The 25,916-nt window shown below is 32.0% G+C and overlaps 1 protein-coding gene across 2 annotated transcripts in view; it reads right to left on the bottom strand.

Moving 5' to 3' along the window:
- The window catches only part of LOC135848052 (uncharacterized), a 38,799-nt gene extending 18,153 nt beyond the window's left edge, over positions 1 to 20,646 (bottom strand). The window contains exons 1-2 of one of the 2 annotated variants that reach the window (XM_065367824.1): positions 20,504 to 20,646; positions 15,416 to 15,563 (exon numbers count right to left, since the gene is read on the bottom strand). In XM_065367824.1, coding sequence (XP_065223896.1) covers positions 15,416 to 15,559 — 144 coding nt within the window. In that variant the 5' untranslated portion in view covers positions 15,560 to 15,563; positions 20,504 to 20,646. Of the gene's footprint in view, positions 1 to 15,415; positions 15,740 to 20,503 lie in introns of those variants that run through there. The other variant, XM_065367823.1, reaches the window with a different exon arrangement.
- Positions 20,647 to 25,916: the final 5,270 nt, after the last annotated feature.

Here is a 25,916-nt window from a genome sequence, read left to right as displayed (position 1 = left end):
GGGTGATTGGCAGACTAAATTTCATTTTCTGTATGCAGGGTGTCCAAGTTGGGAGCAAAAAGTTACTGGAGATGGACCATTATATGTAGAGGAAGCAGGAGGAAAAACATCAAGTTTTTCAGATTTTTGACGTTTAGAAATGCTCCCAACAAGGTTTTGACGTTCTCTACAGAGTGGGCCAAAAGTCAGTTTCGGGTATCCCGATTTTCACGTTATAGTTTTTCTTTGAAAAATCAAAAACTAAGCATCCTAGAAAAATACTAACGACATTATGTCGATTGAAAATTTAATTCTCTACAACTTTCATTCATGTAATTTTTTCGTTGGACGCTTCTTTTCGTCTCCAGATTGATTTTAATGAAACTCCGTTTGCAAAACTTTTCAAAAATTTGCAAACTGAGATTCATTAAAATCGATCTGGAGACGAAAAGAAGCGTCCTACGAAAAAATTACATGGATAAAAGTTTTAGAGAATTAAATTTCCTATCGACATAATGTCGTTAATTTTTCTCTAGGATGCTAAGTTTTTGATTTTTTTTACAAAAAACTAAAACTCTTGGAAATGAACTTTTGAAAAATTTTTCATAAAAATCATCAAGTCACAAAAATCGATCTGGAGGCGAAAGGAAGCGTCCACAAAAAAATTTCATGATTTCAAAGTTGTAGAGAATTAAATTTCCAATCGACATCATGTCGTTAGTTTTTTTCTAGGATGCTTAGTTTTTGATTTTTTAAAGAAAAACTAAAACGTGAAAATCGGGATACCTACTGACTTTTGGGTCACTATTATTTGTCCAATTACGAATGTAAATTTAAAATTGGAATGATGATGCAGCGTTGGAACATTTCATTCGACAGAAATAATACAAGTGACAAAATTTTGATAAATACGTACTTAATGTCCATTGTCCAGTCGCTGGAGACTGGTTATCAGTGACATCTAGGTACGTACTTCCTGGTGAATATCAAAAAACATTGAATTCAGTAGGTACTCTAAACTTTGAAAAAGTTTCGTTTTCTGTATTCTTTTTTCTAAACGCCCACTTACTATTCCAAATAGACCTTTGTGTCGTGTCTTTCGAAGGTTTCAACTTTCAAACTTCTTCTCCACTCTTTTCCAAATTTGAGACAGATATCTAAATCACGAAGAAATACCTGAGTGTGTTGAAAAATACCCAGTGTCAGCTGTCAATATTATATGCAAAGATTTTTATTCCAAAGAATTTCCCCAAATAAGCTGTGTTGTAGTATGAAATTCGCATTAATTTTTCGTGAAATTTGTTTTATTAGAGACGAGACTAGGACGTGAACGTGAAATTACTTGTGTAATAATAATTTTGACCACCTACGTTATTTTCTTTTAGTATTTTATTTAATTTTTTTTTTTAATCTTTGTTGTCTCTTTAATTTTGAATTTCATTAAAATGTGAATTTATCCAACTTATTCTATAGGGTTTTAAATCCTCCATAAAATAAGTTATGCGTTCTTATGTCGCCTAATTTTATAATTAAAGAGGGTTATAAAGTTTGAATGCATAAAGACCGTAAAAATTGACGTAAAGCTGTATAATCTGAGTTGGGATTTTTTTTTGAATTTTTGATGTCCATTTTTCCTTTTTTTTCTGTGTGAGTCGACATAGTGGTGTAAGAATGTAGGTAATATGTACGTATTCATATGATGGTCGTCCCCAACTTTTCGCCTAAATTTTTCTGTCGGTGGGGGGGGGGAGTTCGGCACACCTCATGCTGGTATACTGCGCTTTATCGGAAATTAATAAGTATTTACCGGGAAGATATTATTAGTTTGAAAAAATATCAAGCTTTTTTGATAGAAAGCGTTCGTATGAATATCGAATAACAAAAAATTTAACCTCTAGGTGGTAGATATGGGTGCGACTTACTGGTGTCTATCCGAATGTACCAATTATTGGTTATCAGTAGAACCATGGGGGGGGGGGGTAAAAACTGTATCTGAATGTCCGTTGTAAAATGACCGCGAATGTCCCAAAAAGTGTATCTGAATGTCCGTTAGGATTTTTGCGCTTACAGGGGTTTCTAACCTACTACAGTTGAATACATAGTTCAAAAAATTTTTCAGGCAAATTTTTCATATTAGATAATTATGCTAAATTGTAGAAAAATATTATTTCTGAAACCGGGGAACTATTTTGTTAAGCAGTGGTGCCAATTTTTTAATCATTTTTGCAAATTTCAAAAATTCGAAAAAAATGGTTAAAAACTCACTTGTGAAATTGTTTTGATTTTTCGAAATTGAAAAAGAACTTTCCGTATTATGTTTTGAAAATTTGGAGATTTTTAAAATGAATCGTACTAGCCTATAGGCAAACGACTGTATGAAAACATTTCAGCTTTAGCTAGAGGTATTTCATATTTTGTGTGATTTTACGTTGGATTTGAAAAATATGAGTGGAGATTACTTTGGCTATAAAAAATTGAGGTGTGTCCAAATTCTCAAGAGGGAGAAACAAAAGGAGGCAAAAAAGGTCAAAAAATCAAAATCAACTTTTTAGAGCAATTCGGAGAAGAGAAACCCCACAATCGACCGGTGCATATTCGAATGTACCGATTAGTGGTTATCAGTAGAACCATGGGGGGTAAAAACTGTATCTGAATGTCCGTTGCAATATGACCGCGAATGTCCCAAAAAGTGTATCTGAATGTCCGTTTGGATTTTTGCGCTTACAGGGGTTTCTAAAGTAGGTCTAGGTACATCTGTTCAATATAATGTACCTAGTTCAACAAATTTTTCTTGGCAAATATTTCGCATTAATTAATAATCATGCTAAATTGTAGAAAGATATCATTCCTGAAACCAGGGAAATATTTTGTTAGGCAGTGGTGCCAATTTTTAAATAATTTTTGTCAATTTCAAAAATTTGAAAAAATAGTTGAAAACTTACCTGTGAAATTGTTTTGATTTTTGAAATTGAAAAAGAACATTTAGGTTTACATTTTGAAAATTTGGAGATTATTAAAATGAATCGTACTAGCCTATAGGCAAATGTTAGATATCAGAGAAAAGGTATACCTAATAGTCATGAAATGATCTACTCGTAATTGTAAGATCAAGAAAGATATTTTAGAATTTTCTTCAGTTCTCAATCAAGATTATAGGCACATACGTTTTAAACAATTTTTTTTTCATCTCTCCCTCTCTTCTTGGACTATAAGAACATTTCAGCTTTAGCCAGAGGAATTTCATATTTTGTGTGATTTTACGTTGGATTTGAAAAATATGAGTGGAGATTACTTTGGCTAAAAAATTGAGGTAGGTCCAAATTCTTGAGAGGGAGAAACAAAAGCAGACGACAAAGGTCAAAAAAATCTAAATCAACTTTTTAGAGCAATTCGGAGAAGAGAAACCGCACAAATCGACTTGGAAAGGCTGGAAAATTTGCATGTGCGTTTTGAGGGGGTCCTTGATATGCCTTTTAAGGGTTTAGACTTTTCAGCTGTAAAAAAGTAAATTTTTGTGCCTTCTCAATGGTTTTTAGCCTGATTTTCCTGAAGTAAAAATGCAAAAAGGCTTAGGCTATACAGTCGATCATAATTCTAGGATTGGGAGTGGGGCCTCTCATAAATCTATTTTGGGGTTTCATGAGCCCATCTTCATCGACCTTACGCTTATCTAAGTATTTTTATGCTACATGCAAGGTATGTAGTTGTACTTTCCATTGAGTTCCATATTCGTCAAAACCCAGATAGTTTGGGAATCCCTAGTCACACAAGGTTTTTTTTACTTCGGACATTCGGATACACCTTTTGGGACATTGGCGGTCATTTCGCTTCGGACATTCGGATACAGTTTTTACCCCCTGTGGTTCTATTATATTCTACTAATCGGTACATTCGAATATGTGGCCAAATCGACTTCGAAGGCTGGAAAATTTGCATATGCGTTTGGAGGGTGTCCTAGATATGCTTTTTAGGGGTGTCGACTTTTCAGCTGTAAAAAAGTAGATTTTTTCACCTTCTCAATGGTTTTTAGCCTGATTTTCCTGAAGTAAAAAATGCAATAAGGCTCAAACAGTCGGATCATATATTCTGGGATTGGGAGTGGGACCTCTCACAAATCTGTTTTGGGTTTTCATGAGCCCATCTTCATCGACTTTACACCTTATCTTGGTATTTTTATGATACATGCAAGTAGTTGTACTTTCCGTTGGCTTCCATAATCATCAATACCCAGATTTGTTTGGGAATCCCTAGTTATACAAGTTCTTTTTTTACTTCAGACATTGGGATACACCTTTGGGACATTGGCAGTCATTTCGCATCGGACATTCGGATACAGTTTTTACCCCCTGTGGTTCTATTGTATTCTACTAATCGGTACATTCGGATATGCGGCCCGATTTACATTCGGTACAATTTTGAGAAATTATAAAAACAGATTGAGTACGAATATTTTTGTCTCATTTTTAAAAATCCATTTCCACTTTATTCCTTATTAGATGAGGAGGCTTTTAGAAAATGTTATACTCCATTTTTCAAAAAATTTGCTCTTTTACAAGTTTTTTTTTGTTGTTGGAAAAATACCATTTTTTTTGCTTTTATTTTGCTTATTTTATTTACGAATAATACACCTCAGTGGAAAAATGACACTTTTTTCCAGAAGGTACTTTTCATAAGATATCCAAAACCGTTTGAACCATTTCGACCATTTCGTCACTTGAAGTTACCGGCCGAGAAACGCATTTTTATCCTTTCTTTTTATGTCTACTTTTTTTTTCAAATTTTTTAATTTAATTCTGCTCATAAGTAAGCCTGCCCATTGAAATCTGACAAGGAAAACATTTTAGAATGTTATACAGAAAAAATTTATTTGATGAAAAATGAAAAAAAAGTTGGAAATTGCGGAGCTAAAGTCTCGAGGAAGAACATTATTGATGTTTTTATACAAAAATATAAAAGAATACCTAAAAGAATGGAAAAGGTAGCAATATAGGTAAGATAAAATTACAGTGTGGGTTTTTTTGTGTCCTTTTCCAAGTTGAAAGACGCGAATCAAGTTAAAATTGTGCGTTGAAGTACGTATATTATTTAAATAGGTACTTGGAAAATGAATGCTTGGTGATTAAAATCACGTTTCCAAAATGCTTAGACTTCAAACGGAAATTCAATGCTGAGAATAGTACCACCCACCTAGAATTGATTAGAAAAGTATTCATCGACCTTGAAAATTTTCTAAACCCACGCACCTCGCGAATACTTGAACTAAAAATTTAAAAAGACAAATTAACGATTTCGAAAATAGCAATTCTTATTAATAGGTTTCAGATACATAGGTAGGTAGTAGGTACCTTACCTACATTTAGCATGCAGATGTACCTGCACATTTCCACACGCCATGTCACCTACATACTGCATATTTACTCGTATTTGCATAAATATTATTCTATCGAATATCCTCTGCTGGCAAAGCAATACTTTAGCATTCGATTACGTATACACAACTCACCACAGTTGAGAAGAACATCTTCCCTATAACAACAACTTATACAATCGTGTTTGATCAATGGTTTGTTGGCGAGTCCGAGTATAACCCAAACATCGTTAGATAAATTTTCATAACACAGGTGACCATCAGATAAGGCAGTGAACCACTAATCTTCAAAGCTGAAACACGATGAGTCAGTGATAGCGATCTGATATAGGGAACGTGTGTACGGTTTGATTTACGACTAGACGAGACGCAGACAAGTTGGCTGCAAGTTGTCTGGCCGAGCTTATAACGTTGTTTGTTAGGTGAAATAATGATACATGTTAGTTAGTCGGTAACATTGTAATTAAGAAAGACCGTACACAAATCGGCTGCGAGAAAAAGTGTGCTCTTTTGATTCGAAAATGATAGTGTTTGGGCTTAAGTACGATTTTGACCATTTCACTGATCCAAACAACATATTGAGGTAAATTCTCAAACAACTGTTGAATTTTTGCTGGTGAAATACCGAGCTATTAATATATAAGTACGAATAATTCCAAACTGGTGAAATTAGCCAATACAGAATCTCGGTATCATACTCGTAATTCCCCTTGGGTTTACATTTAATTAAAATCCAATAGACAAAACGCAACCAACTAAAGTTCATAGGTACCTATTTCTTCATTCTACTAACACACATAGCCTCAGAATGGTGAAAAGCACTCCAAGTTTGGAACGCGAAAAATTAACTAATGTTGCGAAAATTAAATAATTGGTTCCTGCCGAACACAACTGCCAATTAAAAATGATTTGCTATTCGTATAGGTATACACGAAAATCAACGTATTTAGAAACGATTACCATTCGGACTACTTGTATGATGCTGCGATATACTTAATTCCATCTAAATATTTTTTTCCTCATTCCAAAATGTTAAAAATAATCGTCGTCTGAGGCAACTGGTAATAAATTAAAATTACGTGAATATAACGTTCGTATGTAGGTATAAAATGGAACGAGCTGACATTCGATGCGTGTTTTTTTTTTTTTTTTGCTGACCTAAACACATATTGTACCTATAGTAGTACCTACCTATAGCTAACGTATACAATCGCCTTAGAAGATGTTTTTATTTTCATTTTTGTTCGATTCAATAGGAAATACATACTAGGTAATAAGTACATAGGTATTACAAGGTATGTACACAGATATAGGTATTAGGTACTACATAGAAGATGAAATTTTTCATTCATAAATAATTCATTTGGTATTTAAATTAGCCTACCATCTCGGTTCTCGATTTCCTTCGCGTAATGTTTCGTCGGTCGGTATAAGACTTTTTCTCGTGGTGGATACCGGTGGTTTTGCGTGCCAGACTGCTTTTTTTTCGCTGACTCGGCTAGACACCGGAAATGAATATTTTATCAGTCCATACGACTGATTTTAAGCCTCGTGGAACGCATTGTTGTTCCGTAACAGACAATATGAGAAGATGCCGCGAGAGTTGGATTTTACTTCACGATCGTGCCAATTTTCATATTTCACGTTCGAAATCACGTTGCGAAATTTTATCTCAGACTCGAGCCGACGATGGCGGTCAACGTGATAATGACATTTCATCTGATTATTCTGAAATAAATTACACAGTGTTTGGTCGGCCTTCGCGTCTTATTTGAACACTATTAATGAAGTTTCACGTTGCTCGAATTAATTTTGCATCAGTTGAATTATTCGGCTATTTAATGAATTAAATTGGCGAGGATTCGCTACCTGAGTCACCCTATAATAACGGATTTTTAATTGAACACAATTTGTTTTACACGATTGCAAGCAGCAGATTTGGTTTTAATTTTTACAGAAAATAATTCGAGAAAACAATTTTTCCAAAGTAGACGATTTTTTATTTTTTTTCAAAATTTTGTTCAACTCAGTGTATGAACTGTCATGAAATTGCCTTAGAATCGCATAGAAAAAAAAACACAGATCTGCAATGTTTTAATGACTCTTCCTTCTTCCTTTCCCAAACAAAAGTTCAGTTTCAAAATTTTTCAGTTTTTAAAAAAAATGTTCCAAAAAAAATACTAGCCCTATATTGTATTTTTAAAAAGTTTTACCACAATTTTGTTGATTTATTTCAACTTTCAACCTTTTCTTTTCAACGTAACAGAAGGTATAGGATGTATGTATTAAAAATGGCATTTTTTACCTATGTTTTTCTTTTCAACTTCTGGAAGTACTCGATTGGAAAAACGTTGAGACAATTTGAATTGATTCTCAATTCTCTTTCAATAATAATACCTTCTCAATGACTGAAAATTAAACTTTTTAAGCTTACGAGTAAATAAAGTTGATGTTTCATTTACAAAGTTAGAATAAGAGTCAATGTTTATTTAACAAATATTTTATGTAGTATTAAACCATTTTCAACGTTTTTTAAAATCAATTTTTTGATTTTTTTTTCTTATCCCTTTGTTTTGTAATTTTGCGAATTTTTATTACAATTTAGTTGATTTTTTTGAAACAATTTTTGAAACAATTTTGTTAATATTTTGTGAAATTTTATTTATTGAAAAAAAATCATAGTTTCATGATTCTGTATTTTTCTTCGCCTTTAAACTTCTATCTGTGTTTGACAATTTTCTTTTTTGAAAATTTCGGAAATTTTGGCGATAGGATAGGTGTTTTACAAATTTTTTTTCACAATGGTTATGTATCTAGAATTTTAAAATTTGAAAAATTCAAGTTTCAATTCCAAACGTCAAAAAAAGTTTAAATTTATTCAGTTGTCTTATTTTGACCTCTTTCTGACGTTTTTGATGAAAAAGTTGATAAAAAGTACACTCATAGCAAAAATATTGAAATTCGTTTATTTTTTGAATTTTTTCAAATATTGATTTTTTTGTGATGAGTTCATTTCATCGAGTGAAAGAGTTTTTTCAACTTTTTCAACGGATACATGAAAATAGGGGTCAAATGGGTCAACTTCACCTATCAAAACTTTTTTTCATGTTTTAAATAAAAAAATTGTATTTTTTCGCAAACTTCGAATTTTTTAAAATCAACTTTGCAACATGATACCATCTCAATTTTTTAATATGTTGTTCAGCGTGAAAAGTTGTCCATAATATATTTTTTTCAGAATTTTTGAGAGTCGGAATGATATGAAAACTACGTTTTGAAACTTTTTGAGCTAATTTTTTGTACGAAAAAAAGTGGTAACAATGATTTTTATGATATCACCAAAAAGCCTTTCAAAACCCCTAACTATGGGAAAACGTTCCATTTTGGTAGGTATCGCGGTTATCGAGTAATCCACTGCTGAAATAGATGATATTTCAAGTTCACTGAAAACTTTGACACCCTGTAGCAGCCTTTAAAAACGGGATAGAGTGCTGCGATTTGCGCCATTGGTCATCCCTTCGAAAGATAGTTCCACAGAAAAAATTTCAAAAAAATTGACGACCCCTCCTTAGCACTTCTTGGTCGAATTGACATGATGGAACCTATAGATGAAAATTCGGAGTTGAAATGAATTCCCTGTAATTAGTCACGTAACTCGGTTTCAATAAGTTGATTGAGTTTCTTGTGACCTTGACCATATCTTTGGTATATACAAAAAGAAACACCCAACTTATTTTATATAGTTTTAAAAATTCTTTTCACATTTTAAAATATGTACATATCGGTAATCGATTACCTATACCTACGTTCTACATTACCTATGCAAATCAGAATCGAATATTTCATTTAAAAATTTTAAACGTCTGTTTTGCAAGAAATTCCACCAATTTCTTATCGTCACTTGCCACTTTCCAAAAATGGAGTAAAATGATCGAAATAATGGTACGTATCTTTATGTTCAAGATTCGCCGTTCGATTGTGTCGAGATGTCATAATACACTCGCAGAAGATAATTATGTTAATATGTAAGAGTAGGTGCTGTGTGCGACTACATTGATGGGTTTTTTTCTACACGCGGCGTTGGATTTATAGTACAGTCGAGTCATAAGAATGTAGTAATGTGGTACTTTGTGTATTATGAATTGACGAGTATTTTCCGTGTATACCTACTTACTTATTCGACGAATTGTGTAAATAGGTACATATCAACCAAATGTTCCTATCATTTCGAAAATTTCTTCTTTGGTTACTTTCATTAATCGTTTGGGTCGTAAAATCATCGAAGCATTGGGGTTGTTTTGGAATATTTGAGGCCAGCGTTTTAGACTACTATAAAATTATTATGCTTACTCGTAAATATGAAAAATAACTCGGATTTATCTCTTCTCTAAAAATAAAATGAAGTATTGATTTTACAAATATTGTTCTCAAACGTTTTGATTTGCAATGAGCGAGCCTCTGTTTTTAAATTTAGTGATTCCTTTTTTATGAGAAGGATTTTACAAATCCATCTTTCATATATTTTTCAAACAAATTCGAAATGTGGTGCCACAAAATTTGTAGTTCTAGAACAATTGAACTTTGAAAATTTTTTTATTCAAATATTTCCTTGAAATCTTACCTCCTTACACAGTCTCCTCAGCGAGAAAAAAAAAATGAAAATTTGATCACAATTTGAACTCATATCCCAAGAAAAACTATTAAAATTTCAACATTGAGTGTTCGAATCATGGTACACGAATATCTAGCATATTCGACCAGGTAAACTATCAACTATGGACAAATTGACAAAAGTTGACGCATTAGTACGAATACAAGATAATACATTTTTCTGATTGATTAAATTTCTCATTTTTGTTATTTTGCTGCTTCGCGCAATATAAGAAGACTCTAACGGATTATTTTAGCGAATATGATTTTTTTCTCGATATGGCGCAATAGTCTTTTTATTCAATTTTCAGTTGGTCTTGGTAGAGGTAGATAGACTAATGGGATCGCAGTACATTGCACAATGGCGGATTATTCTTCTCGACAATGTACAAATTCTCATTTAAAAATAATCTGAAACGATTAACGATGAGGTAAGGCAGCCATCTAGCCGTTGGTTTTTCTCTCTACACCAACTGCGTATACTCATTAATGACCTTTATGTAATTTGTCGTATTTGTAAGGTGATGCAAGATGATGGTTTGAAATATCGCACATTTCTCCAAATCTTTTCCTTATTTACAAAATATATATGCCAAATTCTACCTAAAAACAAAAGAAGGAAGGCAGGATGAGGAGGTGGTATATTTCTCAGCAAAACGCAGCCCAGCGTGTGCATGTGTGGAATTGGTTAAATTGTATAATGAACTTGTAAAAATTAATTAATACGCGTAATACAACGGACGAACTCATTAAGTGTCAAATGATATTTTGCACTTATAATAAATGTATAAAAGGAGAAAGCATTCGTGTTATTTCAATACCTACACTTCTAATTACTCTCTTTCATTCGCAAATACCGTTAATATTTTCAAGGTTAGGTATTTATTTTAAGCTACAAATTGCAACGAAATATATTATTCATCATCCGGTACCGATGACCACGTCTTATGTAGGTACTTATGTATAATAAAAATCGCATTCTTGACCTGCCAATTGTGCATTGTGGATAATCCGATGAAAACAAGCAACGTAGGTAGGTAGGTAGGTAGGTAGGTAGGTATCGGAAATTTCCGAATTAAGATCCGGCGGTGAAGCTTTTGTTAATACGGTTCACATATTGGATTATGTAATATACGAATTTATATGTATGTACTACACTTCCTATTCAGTTCCATATATGCGCTTACGTAAGCATATATAGACGTAAAATGAAAATTATCAGTACTCGTCGCAGGTGAACAGTACTCGATACGACTAATTTTTATTTAATTAAATAACGAAATGAGCGATAATCTACACGTTAAAGTGACTCGTTACTTTAATATTACGCGTGTAATCTGCGCCAGCCAAGACGCAGTCGACCGCCCGAATCGGTCACCTCGTGGAAATTACTTATTATCGCTATTATATCGCGCCAGGAAATCCTTAACGTAAATATGTCTCTATCGGAAGGTAATCTAATTGGGCGATTCGAGTGTAGAGTCTTTTTTCTTATAGATGAGTTTCGTCATAGAAGAGATTATTATTAGGTGACGATGAAGTTATAGGGACATTACATATTTCTTTAGCCTATACAGGTAGGTAGATAAATTTTATATACGATGTGATCTGTGGGAATTAATAATAATGACGAACTGTATTGGATGCTGGTCCATTGGATATTTCAAGATGGGAAAGATTTAAAAATTTATAGGAAGATTGTAATTTTATTGAACGGAAATGACACGAGTGAATGTTTGTATACCTAAGTTTACTTTATAAAAACGTGCAAAACATTCATTGATCAACAGAGTTGAATGATTTTCAAGCAGTTTTCATTAGATAATTTGATTAACTATCGTGTTGAAACACGAAGAAAGTAACATACTTTAAAATTTCAATGTAAGTGTTAAAATCCGTATAATTTTTGATTTCCTTACTATTAGCAATGGATGCATTTTTTCAGTTGGTTATCGTAAAAAGTGCAGAAATAGTGAAAAAAATGTCAGAAAAAATGTGTAGAAAGAAGCTGGGGAGAAGATAATGATCTAATAAGCCCTCAGCTTGTTGCTTCGATAGTGTTCAAGTCCCCACATCTGATGTCAAGTGTCGCTCGGGGGAGGATGTGGGTGAGACCTTTCTAAAAAAAAAAGTTTTTCATCGAAAATATAGGTACCTACCTCTCTCGAGGAAATCGGTCACGAAAAAAATTTTCCTCATGAAATTTTCAACAAAAAAAGGGTTCTTCCTACGTATCACTTTTCCGGTAGAATGAATTGTTCCGGAGGTATCTAAACATGTTTGAATTTTCCCCATTATTCTATTTAAATAAAAAAATGCGAATTTAGTGAATTTGACCAAATTGTATTTCGATACCTTCAGCACGAATGTGGTATGGATTTTTTCAAAATAGAATTTTTAATTGCCAAAAGGTGCCAACAAACAATAAAAATTGAATATATTGGTTGGTTTTTCGCAATTGTCTGCTCTCACGCATTCGAATTCACGAAAAATATTATGTTATAAATTGGTTGTTTTTCATTTTTTATAGGTCCTTTTTACTCAAACAGTCAAAATATAAACAATTTTTATCGTTTTTTTCAACTGTTGAATGATTCTATTTTGAAAAAAATCACTGCTATTACATAGATTTGTACCCATGGGTATTGAAATACCCCAATTACCACACTTTTCACAATAATTTTGGTCAAATTCACTTTTTTCATTTTGATGTTAGTCTGCGTATCAATTCATCCTACATAAAAAAATATAAGAACCTTTTTGTCACAAATTTTACTCGTAAGTAGAACAATTTCCGTTCCAAACTCGGAGAGAAATGAGAAAACCCGATTTTTTTTATTCCCAATTTGGTTCAGCATGTTTTTCAGGGAGGTATTCTCTTCCTCTTGACAAAAGTCCCTGTGTTGAAATTTTTAGGTCGAAAAAGTCTAGAATGACTGCTCGAGTGCTGGGCTAATGAATTTGGTTCAAATTTTATTCAGTCAAGAAAAATAAATTTTCATTTTCATAATCAGCCTAGAAAAAAATCAAAACATTTTTTAGAAGATTTTTCATGTCCAAAATTGGTTTAAATTTTATAGAGTAGCATTATACGAATAAAAAAGTTACGTACTTACAATAATATTCATAGGCCCTAATTAATTTTGGACAAGTTTGGGGAAATTTTTTTTTTTTTGAATTTTTAATAAAACATCGAATTTTGATAGCTTTTTACTTTACAGCTATTAGTGCAAGGTTAAGATCACCAAGAAAAATAATTGAAAAACAGAAATCTACACGCGAGCATACGAGTACACAGCTCCTTTAATCAAGTGTATAGGCAAATATTCCTACTTGTGCTCATACGTGTCGTGGAAATTCTGTATTAAAATAATCTAAATCACTTTTCCGAGAAAAAAGCGTTTAAAGTTTGAGTGTTAATTTTTTTGCATCTGAAAAAGCTCGAGTAGTCAACTTTCAATGATTGTAGCTTTTTTTTGAAGCAAGCTAGAGAAATGGGATCGGATTTTTGAATTTTTGGGTCCTTTATTTGTATGAAAATCTGTCAAAAAGTCGAAATTATTTTTTGGTCAGTTTTCCAAAAAAAGTTTTGATGTAAGTAGGTAAGTATCTGGTATATTTTTTGGATTTTTTTTTATTTTCTGAAAAAGCTCAAGTAGTCAACTTTAAACGGTTTCAACTTTTTTGAAGCAAAGTATGAGTAGTGGAATGGCAATTTTTGAACTTTTGAGACTTCTTTATACGTATTCAAATCCGTCAAAAAGTCGAACACGATTTTTTGATCGCTATAACACTAAGGCCGTTATTTGAATGAAAAATTGAAAGAAAAAAAAATAGAAGACTGTCGTGATATTAAGTATATTTTGAAATGCCAGGAGATGTTCCATATTTTTGACATTAGGATCTCAATATTCTGAAATTATTACATTTGTTTGAAAAAATTGACGGAAAAGTTGAGAATTTATGAAAATAATGTTCGAAATGCCTGTCATAAAACTACGTTTCCTTGATTTTTTGCTTAAAAGTGTTAAGAGTTGAAACTTCATTGTAAGCTTTTTTAGAAAATAAACAAAAAATTGCTTTCAACATTTTCTGAACAGATTTTTTTCGTAGTGTCCTCCCCTCAACTTAAACTATGAGTGAACTTCTTACTAAAAAACGTAAAAACGTATTTATTGTGGAGATGTTGCCGTTCATTTTTTATCACATTTTGTTTAAAGTACCTACTCGATTTTGTATATTTTCAAATGCCTGTTGATCAAATAATCGTTTTCCGTCGTATCATTTTCAAGATGAACAGTCTAAAAACAAGGGCAATATTCATGAATCTTGATAAATAGTCCTTAAGACAAAGACAAGGAGATTTTTATAATTTCTCGATGTCAGTAAAATAATATGTGAACGGAAATGGTATGGGATCGATGAATAAAGGGAGGAGAAGAGGGCCAGAGTAGGTAGTTGCATTCAAGTTTCTACTAAAAAGAGACATTGTGGGCAGTTGACACGTCTGAATGGTCTGAAAAATTCCAATTTCTCGTTTTCAAAACTCTTTTTGAAAATTTAACAAATTTTTTAAAAAATGAATCGTGAAAAAGTGAGTTTAAAAAGAGTAGAAAAATTTCAATAGGTAAACATAATTTTTCTTGATACAAAAGTTTTGTAAAATGAAATTATGTGTTGATTCTAAATTTTTTTTTACATTCTGATAAAATGAAGAATGAAATAAAAAAGTTTTTGATAACGTTTCAGTTTGGCTTTATAGTTTTTATCTCAGAAAACTTCCCTATTAGAAAATTCGAAAAAAAAATTTGTGAACAATCTATCATTTATAGCGCCATGTTTTAAAATTATTTTCTTTTTTTTGTGCGTTCAGAAATTATTTCAAAAAATAGGTAGTACATACCTACTTATCGTACCCAACAGCAATAAATTGATTGTACCAGAGTATTGAGAAAAATGATTTAAAGTCGAACTTTCTAAAGCAATAATGTAAACCAATAATTCTCGAGCAAAATAAAAAATATAAAATAAACCAGCATCTAATCATCATAATACGGGTTATTTCAATGCAATATTATAATTGCTTTCTGGTTCAAAAACCGATCAGGTCAGTTACTTTGTATATACAGGATACTTTTAGTTGTACATAAGTGTACCAACGAGCTCGTGGGTTTGTACGAGTACTTTGAAAAAGAACGATGTACGTTTATATGTACGTACGTATTATGGCATTTTTTTATTTACCTCATTCATCTTGTTTTCCCGACAAGCTAATAAAATTTTAATGAAAAAAAAATTCTCGAAAAACTACTGATCTTCTTTAGGTTACGAAATAATTTCTACATGTCTACCTGTTCGTAGGTAGGTCTAGGTATATTATAAAAACTAACAAAAAAATTGAAAAACATTTCTACTTACATCTTGCAGTAATTCTCTCAGTTTAACTAATCTATCTTCTTGTGATCTGGTTGGTAAATATCTTGCTTCGCTGAGACTGATTCTTTGTCCAATTAATGCGGAAATTATTGCAATTAATAAGAATGTAAATTTCGCTTCAGACATTTTCCTGTACATAAAAAAATTTATACTATACTATAAATTACTACACCGGTTTCACTTGTGTTTTTTGAGGAAATAAAAAATTACGCGAAATTTTCGTTTATGTGTAAAAGTACAAGCGGCTCGAAGGGGTTGAAAATTTAAATTCTAGTCTCGCGTTAAAGCTTACTCGACAAATTTTCGTAAGCGGCGATTATATATTGGGTGATGTATGCGCAACGACGCCGACGTACGGGTAAAGGAGCAGATGCCCACAGGAGATACACATTAATACTTTTTAGATTCGTGGTGAGTGGTGCGGTGCTACACATAATTTCTATCATCGAGTGGCTATACTTACATAGATAGTTATGTATTTCAAAAATTGAAATTATTTTAATACACGCAAAACTCGCAGGAACAATTTATTTCTCAGTAATCAATTTGAAACTATTACTTTAATAGTGGGAAAGAATGCACGTTTGTGTGCCTTTTGAATAATATATTTGATCTTGCGTATGGGAAAAAGCTGACTCTTTTTTCTCAATAAAAATATGACCATTGTGTGCACGGTCGACGTTGACTTATTTTTTAACGTTCTGAATAGGCGAAACCGAGTGAATTTATTCTGGAAATCAATTTCTTTCTATTTTCGTCGTATGTTGCCTTGTGAATACGTACTAGAAATTGTTTGTTATTTATTTGATGCGATTGCATTCCGTAAAATGAAGACCGACTATGCCATAAAGGCGAGATTTTTCCACTTTGTTTATTTTTTATAGGCAAAAGTTTACTGCGAAGAAAAGTGGCCAATTTTTCTTAATATCAACAAATTCCTGTAACGGAAATGTTTGCCTTGATATTGTATTAGGTATGAAAGTTCGATTATCAGATTTTCGATTTGAGCGATAATTGTATAAAATTTCCATCATCTAACAAAAACCAATAAGCTTTTCACGTCGGTGAAAGTGAGATTGCATTATTTGTTCATTTCCAATAGGTACGATGATATTACTCAACTGAAAAATATTTTACAAGGGTTCGCGTGTAAAATTAAAGTGGTGACATGACGTTTGAAATATCAACAACTTGCGATTGCAGTGATTGATACGTAATATTTTTTACTGCTTGACGTTTTATTTTATTTTTCCGTGAAATTTTCTCAAAATTTTGAACGAATGGAAATACCGTTGGGTTTTTTTATTTACGTAACACGGTTTTGTTAGTTTTAAAAAAGTTGGTTAGGTCAAATTACGTGAACACTGCAATTTTAAAGGTCCCAGGTATCTAAATGTTTCAAGGAAAAACTAACCTCATCTTTTTTTATTATTTTTATTTCGAATGTATAATTTCTGGCACGTGAGTGGGAGGGGGTAACTGAAAAACAAGTTATTGGATTGAGATTTTAACAGTTTTCGAGTATTGCATGGTGGTGCAATGAAGGTTATTCTTGAGCGTTAATTCATCGTTGAAAATTAAGGATGATTTTTTCACAAATAAAACAAAAAAAAATCAACACTGTTTTCATTTTCATTCAAGTCATATGGTGTTATTATTCGGAATAAGAAACCTCCCCTCCTCCCTAATCTCGCCACATATTTTTTAATTTTCTTGCTTTTTTGAGGATCAATTGAGAAAATATAGGTTGGTTCTTGGTTTTTAAAAAAATCCTTCATTTAGTTGAGCATTCCAAATTCTTCGCGAAATATCTCCATAAAAAAAATCCTCCGTATAAAATGAATCACGTTCTACAGGTGGTAAATAAATGCTCTATAGTTTTTCTTTCCCTTGAATTTTTTTTTTTGTTGGACCCTTTGAAGGAAGGTATCCCAATCAGCAGAAAATTTTTGGCTCAGAAAATGATAATTGAAAGAGTATTGGAACATACACTGCTAAATCAAACACCAAGTACATACTAAATTTAATCTTTCAATTTTTGGTCAATTTTTTAAAATTCAAAAGGATTTTGACTATTCTCCATGAAAAAATAGGAATCTGATAAAATTCAAGTACCTAAAAATGTAAATTTTGATTTATAGCTTGTTTTTGAACTTTTGAATCAAATAATGGTGGTTTCAAAACGTTCTAAAGCCTTCAGCGAATTCTAGACTTCCAGTTCGAAAAAAAATTTTAATAAATAGAGCCAAAATGAAATTCAGGATCTATAAACTCGGATTTATTGCATTATTAAATCCTTACCCATTTATAGATTTTGGCTTAAATTTTCAGAATCCGTTTTCCTAGGTTTAAATTCAAAATTTTCTACCTTAATTTTTTTTTTAAATGAAAAATTTCACGTTTACGAAAGTTTTTTTAAAACTCGAACCTCCAAAAATCCACTATGAATTAAATTTTCATGTCTCTATCACAATGTTACCAAATTTTGAAGTCCGAATTTGAATTTCTGAAATTCGAAAATTGAAATTTCGCTTCTAGAATTTCGTATGGTGATGTACATATTTTTGGATTCTCTTTTAATTTCCCTTCGTCCAACCTAAAAAATTACTGCCTATTGAGATACATAGATAGTTTTATAGCCTCTCACGAGGAGGGGAGGGGGTGGTTTCATGGATTCAGGAGGCTCTTGGCTCTGTGATGAAATTGTTTTTTTTTTTAATTTTATTATTGGGTACCTACTCATGGAATAAATTTCTCGAGTTTCCGCAAATTTTTTGGATCTAGAAAATGGAAAAATAACAAAAAAAGAAATTGTATTTCTTGTGTTTTGCTGGAAAAAAAATCAGCTGAAAGTGTATCAATTTTTTTGTGCGAAACTATAAAAATTTTAAAGCTTTTATTTTATTTTTTGAGAAGAGGCAAGAATAGATGTATTGATTTCTTGTGTATTTTAAAATAAATTAGGCAATTTCTTGTGTCCATTGAATTAGAATTTCAAGAAATTTTACTTTTAAAAAAAATAATTGCCAACGTTCAATTCAAAGAGAGTTTCGTTGCATTTTTTTTCATTTATGGTTTGTCACATTTCAGTTTCTATTCAATTTGTTTCAATTTTCGATGTAAAAGTACTTGATACTCACATAGACAAAACACTTATTAAAAAAAAAAAAAAAAAAAAAAAAAAAATGAACAAACTGCCACACGTTAGCTGTTTATTATTTTTATTTTTGTTGAGTAATACGTGACTACTTGGATAAACTGATCTCCGAAAACTAGTTGAAAAGCAATTAAAAATATTATTGAAAATTTAAACTTAATTATTTTCCAGATTAAGTAGGGTGCTCAGTTAAAAGTTTCACAATTTATTACATAATTTGAATACTCGAACTTTTAAAACATAACGATTTTCAACCCTAAAGTCAACTCGGCCACGTTGGTAATTAGTTAGGAAAAATTAAATAAAACAATCAAATATTCGCCAACGTTCGGTAATCGATCACAGGTAAAGATAATTTACCAAAATAAACGCTCAATAACGAGTAAATAGTTTTCCCAAACGGTTCGGTAATCGCTTTTTAGTCCAAGAGCTATACCACTGGGATTGGGCCGAAATAACTGAAAGCTGGGGATGGTCTCAAAAGTTAGTATACATACCCCTATTTTGAAAACACTTGGTCTGCCGATCCGCAGCTGCTGCTTTAAAGCTCAGTGAAAGCTCAAAAGTTCAAAATTTTTCTGAACTTTCAGCTGAGAAAACTGATGGCTGAAATTGGTGCCTAGTTATAGGATTTTCCGCGCTGAATCCGAATATATCGGTCTGCCGACCCATAAGTGCCGCCAAAGCCCCGCCAGACTGGGTCAAAAGGGGAGCAAATTTGACAAATTTCATGTTTTGGGGCTAAATTCTCAAAAAAAGCTACAAAATCGGATTGAAAATTATTTTTAAGCAGTTTAACGGAATGCTCTATGGCTAAAATGATTTTTAGGCACCGAACTTTTTCAAAATTTTCATTTTTGGGGGGTGGGGCGTGAGGGGAGTATTAATGAATTCAGCAAATATGGCTTTGTGATACATCAAAATATATGTTTTTTGGGCCGTAGAATTCAATTATAGCAATATTTTTCACATTGGAGGACAATACCGTCAAAAAACATATTATTTTGATGTATCACAAAGCCATATTTGCTGAATTCATTAATACTCCCCTCACGCCCCACCCCCCAAAAATGAAAATTTTGAAAAATTTCGGTGCCTATAAATCATTTTAGCCATAGAGCATTCCGTTAAACTGCTTGAAAATAATTTTTAATCCAATTTTGTTGCTTTTTATGAGAATTTAGCCCAAAAACATGAAATTTGTCAAATTTGCTCCCCTTTTGACCCAGTCTGGCGGGGCTTTGGCGGCACTTATGGGTCGGCAGACCGATATATTCGGATTCAGCACGAAAAATCCTATAATTAGGCACCAATTTCAGCCATCAGTTTTCTCAGCTGAAAGTTCAGAAAAATTTTGAACTTTTGAGCTTTCACTGAGCTTTAAAGCAGCAGCTGCGGATCGGCAGACCAAGTGTTTTCAAAATAGGATTATGTATACTAACTTTTGAGACCATTCCCAGCTTTCAGTTATTTCGGCCCAATCCCAGTGGTATAGCTCTTGGACTATTTCTTCCGCGAACTGCCGAAAAACCGAAAGGTTTCTCATATAAAAGTTGGTTTAAAACTTTTAAAATCTCTTTTTGATGTTAAAAGTTGTAAACGTTTAATCTTTGGCCGATGCAAGGGTATAGAAAAGTTAACGATAAGTTGAATTTCCTTCAATATACCTACAGGTTTTGCATGATTTAACTCGGCAAGTGCTTTATGGCTTTGTAGGGAAACGCGTTAATTATGAAAATGACGAGATGCCTGCATTTCTCAGCTTATACAATATCATTAACGCCACAGATGATTACTTCCTACCAGCTTTAGAATTTTGTTTATAAAAATATTTCTTTGAAAAAAAAAAAGGAAACGCGTGAAATTTTTTCTCAAGCAAATTAAGCTAAATAAAAATCGTAATAAACCATTACCTGTGCACTATTATTTAAAAGGCAACACTAAATATGTACAAAAAAAAGTGCGTAAAATTAAACTAAAAAAGGGCTCTGTTGCTGCGAGTTCGTTAACTTATAACTTTCAAAAGAATCGGATGTTATAATGTTTCTGGTTTTTATACAACGACGAAGGGTTGGAAATGTTGGCTGCGATGGAGCAAAATTTCGCATTCCATTCCACCCACAAATTTTCCCCAATGAGATTGTGGCGTCGGAAATTTTTTTTCACTGCTTATGTAGGTACGTGTTTATAGAAAACGAATTGCGAAACGTCTTTATTGTCGTAGTTTATGTCGAACGATTGCGAAGAATTTTAAAACTTTGTAGATTTGTTAACTTACTTAAATGATTGGATTTTTTCAAGTGTCCAGTTGCTGTGAAAAATGAAAAAAAAAGTAATTTTTTCCCAGATTTAGAAACTCGATAGAAATATTTACAGTTGTGTTTGATCGAATTTTTATTCTAATGATGACTTGTTGATGTTCGCGACTTTTTTGATTTTTTCGTTTATTTTTTTATCGTCTTTTCGAGCGAATATTTTCTTTGAAAAATACTGCATTTTTTAGCTCTAAAATTGGTCATTAATGATACAACGTGATTTGTATTGTAGTAATGTTGTATGCTATATGGTACGTTGTTTACTCGGACGAGATCTTATTTCAAGCACCCTATTAAACCACAAAGGATAATTACAATAATACTGAAACATAATAGATCAAAGTTTACCTATCAGAGGCATGCAATTTGTAGTTTAGCTTTTGGTAATCGATATTAAATTAATATAATGACGTCAAATTAAACGTGGAATCTTTCGTTAAACATACCAAAGTATCATGTCACAATTTAATTAATACACGTCTTATTCATTAGTGAAATTTCCCATCCAGATTGAGTTTTTTTTTTTTGCCAAACCCCCACAAATATAATCCTCGCTTCGGGTTCACTTTCAACGACAAATCAACCCCGCAGAGACGATAGGAAAAAAAAGGTCTACAGCGGCTGTCAAAATATTGCACAGCGTCCTCTTGTCAAATAAAAATTCAAACATATACATCCAACAGCGAATTTTATATCGTCAAGTGGGAAAAAATGACGAGAAATGGCGACATAAATTTTTTACTTGGTTTTTGAAAAAACACATGGAAATGTATAAAATAAATCAGTTCGTAACGCGGTGCAATTTCCGGTTGATTTTTTTGCGCAAAAAAAAAAGAGTGAATTTATTACGGTGTTTTTGTGAAAAATGCATACGACGGTGTGAATAGAAAATTTGTCGTCGTTATTCTTCTCTTTGCCTTTGTATGTAGTAGGATGAGTCAGCGTATTAGGGAAAAAATACTCTCTCTGAGAAGATATTTTAAAAGCTGGCTAAGAGAAATCAATTGATTGATTTGCACAATAGGTTAGGTTATAGGTAATGCAATTTTGGTATTTTTTTACTTTTTTCAATGTAGGATAGTTGTAGGCGTCAGCGATTTGGCATTTTATCAAAATAAGGTCATGATGAAAGAATTTAAATGAATTTTTTATTAGGTAACTATAGTTTGAAAGATTTCGAGTTGAGAAAAAATATTCTCAAGGTTAGGGGCGCAATTTGAAGACGAAGTGAGTCATAAGGGAAATCAAGTTTGTAAAATGTATGGAAATTTCGTCGTGAATTTCATTTCATGTATTAATGTTTTAATTTCTCGTTCGTTTTGAAAACTTTTTTCGACTTTTATCTAAATAGACTTCGAGTCGAGTTTTTATTCTACGCTATTGTTAGTCTATTTTTTGGAAAGTTTTTCGTAACGCGTTTGACAGTGAAAGTATTTCTTGGAAGAATTATTCGAATAGTTTTACGATCAGTATGTCTGCAATATTGAATAAAGAATTTGAAATTAGAATAATAAACAATGCGCAATATATGTATATTTTTCAAAAGTTTTCCGATAAGGTTGAAAAAATTGCGTGGGAATTTACGTCTGAGTGTTGGAGAAATATCGTGTTCTCTGCCAATCAGGATCAAGGCTCTTGCAAACATTTATTGAAAACATATAGGAAGTGGGTATTATACTTGCAAAGCTCATGTTGAGCATCTGGTTGATAAATGCTCAGCTGCATGTTTAGGATCTACCTACTGGGAGTAAATCTGACGAATAAGTTGTCTATCTCAACAATTCAAGGAGCAAATCAGTTTTTAGTCATGGAAACGGATTCTGCTTTTATGATTGAATTTTACACATGACCTTTTCTGATATTAAAGACTCTGTACAAGGAAGCAAAGTGATTTGGTCATTGGGTCGAATTTTGATTCTAATGTCATTTCTCGTTTAGTGCTATAATTGTGCTAATCAGATGAATTATTTCAACTTTAAAAACCTCTGTTCAGATATAAGGCCACTTGTGCAATAAAAGTATATTTTAAAAAAAAATCATGAAGACGTTTTGTTATGTTTTGTTTGGATTATGTTCTGAGCAATTCAACGATTTTCAAACATTCTAAATTGCTTTTACGTATGGCATTTCAATAAAATTTGACAACATTTTTTTCAGGTTTTGGTGTATGAAGCCTTTTTTGCAAGATTTAATTCAAAGTTGTTAATGATACTGATTTTATTAATTTTTAGCAATTTTCAACCATTTTTCTGTCATTTGAGGCATTCTTTTAATAATTTTTCATGTTTTTTACAATTTTAGTGACTTTTATTCATTTTTAACTGATTTTATGGCATTCTAAAAATCAATTGAGGTGAAAGTTTTCAAAATTCGTTTATACCAGTTCAAATGGAAAATGTCCTCCTCCTCCAATAATTAAGTTGATAGACCGTGCTTGCTAGATAGGTTTGTAGAAATAAAAAAATTCTTGTCAACAAATGTGTCAACATAAAAATTTATTTTAGATTTTTGTGAATCGATTGATGGTGGTTTCAAGTCATTCGGAAGCCTTCAGTGGAGTTTTGAATTTTCTTACGGTCAAAAATGATATTAAAAAATTGCTAATTCGGATTTTTGCCCCCCTTTCAATATGAGAACTGAAAAACCAGAAAATTTGTTAAAGACTCCAAAAAGGTTCAAACTTCTTTCAATCGATTTGAGAGATCGGAGGTGAGGTGTAGAGCCAATTTTCCATTTGAATTTGATCTTGATCACAAGTTTTGATTTTCAATTTTTAAAAGCCCATGATATGAATTTAAAAAATTCGCCAAAAATTGAAGGACAAAATTAAAAGCCAAAAATTTAAACTGTGATTTATTTTTTAATTTTTTGATTTTTCTTCATCTAAACCAAAAAGTTTTCTGGAGTTTGGAATTGTGTTTAGGTACCGTTCCTGTTTCGTTTTTTGTGCTGAAAAAAATTCATTTTTTTTCATTCAAGAATTTTTTTTTTGGTGAAAAACTCAAGTTTTCATGAGAAAAAAATAAATAAAATCTAAGAGCGTAATATTTCTTGCCAGGAAAATTTAATCACTGTAATCAGGTTTTTTCAGAAGACTTCATCTTTGCGGTTTTTCGTGGGGAAAAAATAGTACAATTTGAATCATTAGTAATGTAATGACGTTTTTTTCTGTATCTTTTCAATACATGAAATCGGTGTTTGAAAAAAATTAAAAGCCTTAAAAAACGAGAAAAAACGATATTTCAGAGCCAAGAATTTCCTTCCAATATAAGAGTAATTATCAATTAATTTTTCCTTGGATGGTGCTTTGTTTTTGAAATATTTCGAGAAAATTTAGAAAGCTTGACTTGATTGGGCGATTTATTCATCATGAATTTTTATCGACAAAACATTATAACTCTTTCAAATGAAATGATCATGTTTTTTGAAGTAAGTCCTGTTCATTCCCATGGTTGAAATGAAACTTGACCCATAAAAACAAAGTTTGAAATCGTCAGGTTTTTTTCAGTAAGTTCTCTTGTTGCTCCTTCGATTGACGGATGAGCAACTTATTCAACTATGTTTTATTTCTTCATGTATGCAATTTCACTAGAATTATTGTTGAAGTTCGAAGTTGTTTGCCGTAGGGTGGGTGACCGTCTTTCGACGTGGACAAAAGTCGCTTCCCTCTCCCCCTGGGCGGGTTTCTCGCATGCTAACCTAGTAAAATATTATTTACTAGTTTAGCATCAACAACTTTGATCAAAAAAATTTCAAAAAATTTACTAAAAAGAAAATGTAAATGGAACATGATACTCGTATATTCGCAAAATAGGTGATTTCAAAGGGTGAGTTCTTGAACAGCGATATTTGTGTTGAAAAATTGAAATTTATGTTCTATTCGTGTACAATTTCACTTGGATAATAGAATTTCGTGGGATTGGTCGATGATCGATTTCTCATTTTTTTATTTTGTTACCTTTTTTTTGAAAAAAAAAATCACATCAGATTCCTACTTGTTGTACATACAAACATGAACGTATACACACGTCAGCCTTGTAACACAAAAATCTACACCTCTCTGCCCTCCTCTACTGAATAAAAATGAACAATCACACGATGCACGAATAATTAAACCATGAAAAATTCCTCTGCTATCTAAAATCCCTCGAAAGTCGTAACTTTTCGTCTAAGTGATACTTAAATTGGTACCTAAGCATTTTAATAAGAGTTATTAAACTGTTTTTTTGCTCGAGCTATATACCTATGAATGTTTTGAAGACTTTTCTAAAGATATATTTTGTATAATTTCCCTTAGAGGAAGGTAATTTATTTGTACATTTTTTACCAAATCGTAAAAATAACTCGACTCTATTGTGTTTTTCGAGTTTTGGTGATTACTACGTTTTATACACGGTAATTTTTCATCTTAACATCGAGATAACTTGTTTAATGCAAAAATTATGGAAAAATGGAAAAAATATTTCAGAATTATACTCGGCCAAGTGCCAAAATAATGCGTAATATTTTTTAATGATTCTGAATTTTTTTTGTGGTTGTGCAAAAGTTTAAAAGCCTGTCTACGTGTTTTTAATATGAAGCGACACATCTTTTTATATTCATTTCATTTCATAAAGAAAAAAAAATACAAGTGTGGAGAAAAAAATCGATGTGAGAACCTCGAGGTGAATTAAAAACTGTATAACCCGGCCCCGCGATGTTTGTCATTCTAAAGAAAAAGACGTTAAATGAAAATAAAAATCAAGAAAGTGTATTTATAAGAAGGAAAAGTTACAGAAGAAGAGGAGCAAAAGGTTGAAAAAAAAGTATATAATACTTTTGAAACAAATAAAACAGTAGGCGAATCAAAGATATACTTACTGTAGAGAAGGGAAGATTTATGAAGAATAACGTGTTAACGAGTAGAGGGGTGGTTTTCTGGAGGCAGAAATAAAATTCAGTCTCGTAAAGCATTAGAGTTCACTGGTACTATATCGTCGACTTTAGTTATCGGCGCCTTTCGAGTAAAATA

Source organism: Planococcus citri, chromosome 5, assembly GCF_950023065.1.
Source record: "Planococcus citri chromosome 5, ihPlaCitr1.1, whole genome shotgun sequence".
In the NCBI taxonomy this organism is placed as follows: Eukaryota; Metazoa; Arthropoda; class Insecta; order Hemiptera; family Pseudococcidae; genus Planococcus; species Planococcus citri.
The sequence above is the reverse complement of the archived record's forward strand: the minus strand, read 5'-3'. Positions and strand labels throughout refer to the sequence as shown.